Genomic DNA, 2,616 nt, shown 5'->3' on the forward strand with positions numbered 1-2,616 from the left:
CCTCAGACTGTTCTTTAGATCCCTGAATTTATACAGTACCCCCAAAAAATGTTTAGCATCAGGCAGTGCAGAATGACCAATAGTGACCCCATAATGTATGCCCATCTTAAAAGCGATCTCATGCTATTAAACATTCATGAGCTTGGGTGGCACGGTGGCTCAGTGGTTAGCACTGCAGTCTTGCAGCGCTGGGGTCCTGGGTTCTAGTCCCACTAAGGACACCATCTGCAAGGAGTTTGTATGTTCTCCCTGTGTTTGTGTGGGTTTCCTCCGGTTTCCTCCCACACTCCAAAGACATACAGATAGGGAATTTAGATTGTGAGCCCCAATGGGGACAGCGTTGCCCATGTATGTAAAGCGCTGCGGAATATGTTAGCTCTATATAAAAATAAAGAATCAGGGGTTTTTTTAGCTATCCCGGTGACCAGTAAACGTCTGAATGATTGGATCCCCATTATTCATCCCAATAATCAAATATCTGATAATCAAGAGAATCCGATAGTCCAGAATTTTCCACTGCCAAACAGTGAAAGTTCAGCACCAGCTGCTGAGAACCAATCAGTCTCTTTCAAATGACTGAAAGTTGTTTAGATACTTATATATGAATGTCCAATAATCCGGAATGTTTGATGATCTGACACAGGCACACATTGTAAAGCAACATGTCATTTTACGGAACTGTATATACATTTTGGCAGAGTTGAGTTTGTCACAGTGTGTCATGGATTTACATAGGACTGCAGTTACTGGGTAGTACAATGGCTCAGTGTTTAGCACTATACAGTAGGCAGCAAGGTGGCTCAGTGGTTAGCACTGCGGTCTTGTGGTGGCTCAGTGGTTAGCACTGTGGTCTTGTGGTGGCTCAGTGGTTAGCACTGCAGTCTTGTGGTGGCTCAGTCGTTAGCACTGTGGTCTTGTGGTGGCTCAGTGGTTAGCACTGCAGTCTTGTGGTGGCTCAGTCGTTAGCACTGTGGTCTTGTGGTGGCTCAGTGGTTAGCACTGTGGTCTTGTGGTGGCTCAGTGGTTAGCACTGCAGTCTTGCAGCACTGGGGGTCCTACATTCAAAACCCACCAAGGACAATATCTGCAAGGAGTTTGGATGTTCTCCCCGTGTTTCCGTGGGTTTCCTTCTATACTCCAAAGACATACTGAGAGGGAATGTAGATTGTGAGCCCCAATGGGGAGAGTGATGATAATCTCTGTAAAGTGCTGCGGAATATGACGGCGCTATATAAGCAAAGCATTATAAATAGACCACTAAATTCATATCATGCATTGACAAGCTCAGCTCTGCTTCATCCACACATGTGAAGTGGAGCAGCTGTCACTGAGGGTCTCACCTTGGGCAGGAGCAGTGCTGTGGTGAGGAGCAGAAGGTGCAGCACAGGAGGAGCCCCCATCTCCAGGACTCAGTCACCCACTCAGGCTTTGGTGTCCCCCCAGGACATGGCAGTGATGGTGTCTGTGGATCCTGTCACCCAGCTCTTGTGTTCTCTCTCATGCTCTACAGTAATGTGAGATCTGGAGGGGGGGGAAAGCCCAACTTTTTTTTGGGTGGAGCAAACTCCAGTGTCAAAATGAAGATCCCATTAACACCTTCAGTCCTGGTTTGGCGACCTCTGGAGGCAAAGGGCTGCAGTGTGAAGGGTGAGCAAAGGGTCAAGCCCCTGCCTGCATCGTGTGGTGCTGTCACCCTGTGGTCAGTGGATGCAGTAAATGAGGGGTCTCCTGCCCTGCATTCCTTTCCCACCAGGACTGTGAGGAAGTCGTCTCCTCTCCCCCTCCCCATTCACATTCCTGCAGAATTTGGTTAGAGAAAGCAAAGAAACTCCCTCTCTGAAAACATGACAATGTACAACACACAATGAAGACCCCCCTCATAGCCCCCATAATGGTTACTGTTCGCACACAATATATCACTCAGCGGTTTAACGTGAAGCTCATGGACCCCCAAGATCTCTTGCAGGGACCCTAAATATCACAGGTCTTTAAAAATATTGTACTTCTCATATGGGCCAAAAAGACCCCTTTGAACTCCAGGACCTAGGTAATAATAATAATAATAATAATAATAATAATAATATTTATTCATTTATATAGCGCTATTAATTCCACAGCGCTTTACATACATTAGCAGCACTGTCCCCATTGGGGCTCACAATCTAAGATCCCTATCAGTATGTTTTTGGAGTGTGGGAGGAAACCGGAGGAAACCCACGCAAACACGGGGAGAACATACAAACTCCTTGCAGATGTTATCCATAGTGGGATTTGAATCCACAACCCCAGCGCTACAAGACTGCAATGCTAACCACTGAGCCACCACAAGACTGCAGTGCTAACCACTGAGCCACCACATGACTGCAGTGCTAACCACTGGGCCACCACAAGACTGCAGTGCTAACCACTGGGCCACCACAAGACTGCAGTGCTAACCACTGAGCCACCACAAGACTGCAGTGCTAACCACTGAGCCACCACAAGACTGCAGTGCTAACCACTGAGCCATCGCAAAGACTGCAGTGCTAACCACTGAGCAACCACAAGACTGCAGTGCTAACCACTGGGCCACCACAATACTGCAGTGCTAACCACTGAGCCACCACAAGACTGCAG

The 2,616-nt window shown here is 47.7% G+C and overlaps 1 protein-coding gene across 1 annotated transcript in view; it reads right to left on the reverse strand.

Moving 5' to 3' along the window:
• Positions 1-1,438, reverse strand: part of LOC142254433 (receptor-type tyrosine-protein phosphatase beta-like) — a 262,642-nt gene extending 261,204 nt beyond the window's left edge. The window contains exon 1 of the mRNA XM_075325478.1: positions 1,341-1,438. Coding sequence (XP_075181593.1) covers positions 1,341-1,400 — 60 coding nt within the window. The 5' untranslated portion in view covers positions 1,401-1,438. The remainder of the gene's footprint in view (positions 1-1,340) is intronic.
• Positions 1,439-2,616: the final 1,178 nt, after the last annotated feature.

The sequence above is a fragment of the Anomaloglossus baeobatrachus genome, chromosome 10, assembly GCF_048569485.1.
Source record: "Anomaloglossus baeobatrachus isolate aAnoBae1 chromosome 10, aAnoBae1.hap1, whole genome shotgun sequence".
NCBI classification, from domain to species: domain Eukaryota; kingdom Metazoa; phylum Chordata; class Amphibia; order Anura; family Aromobatidae; genus Anomaloglossus; species Anomaloglossus baeobatrachus.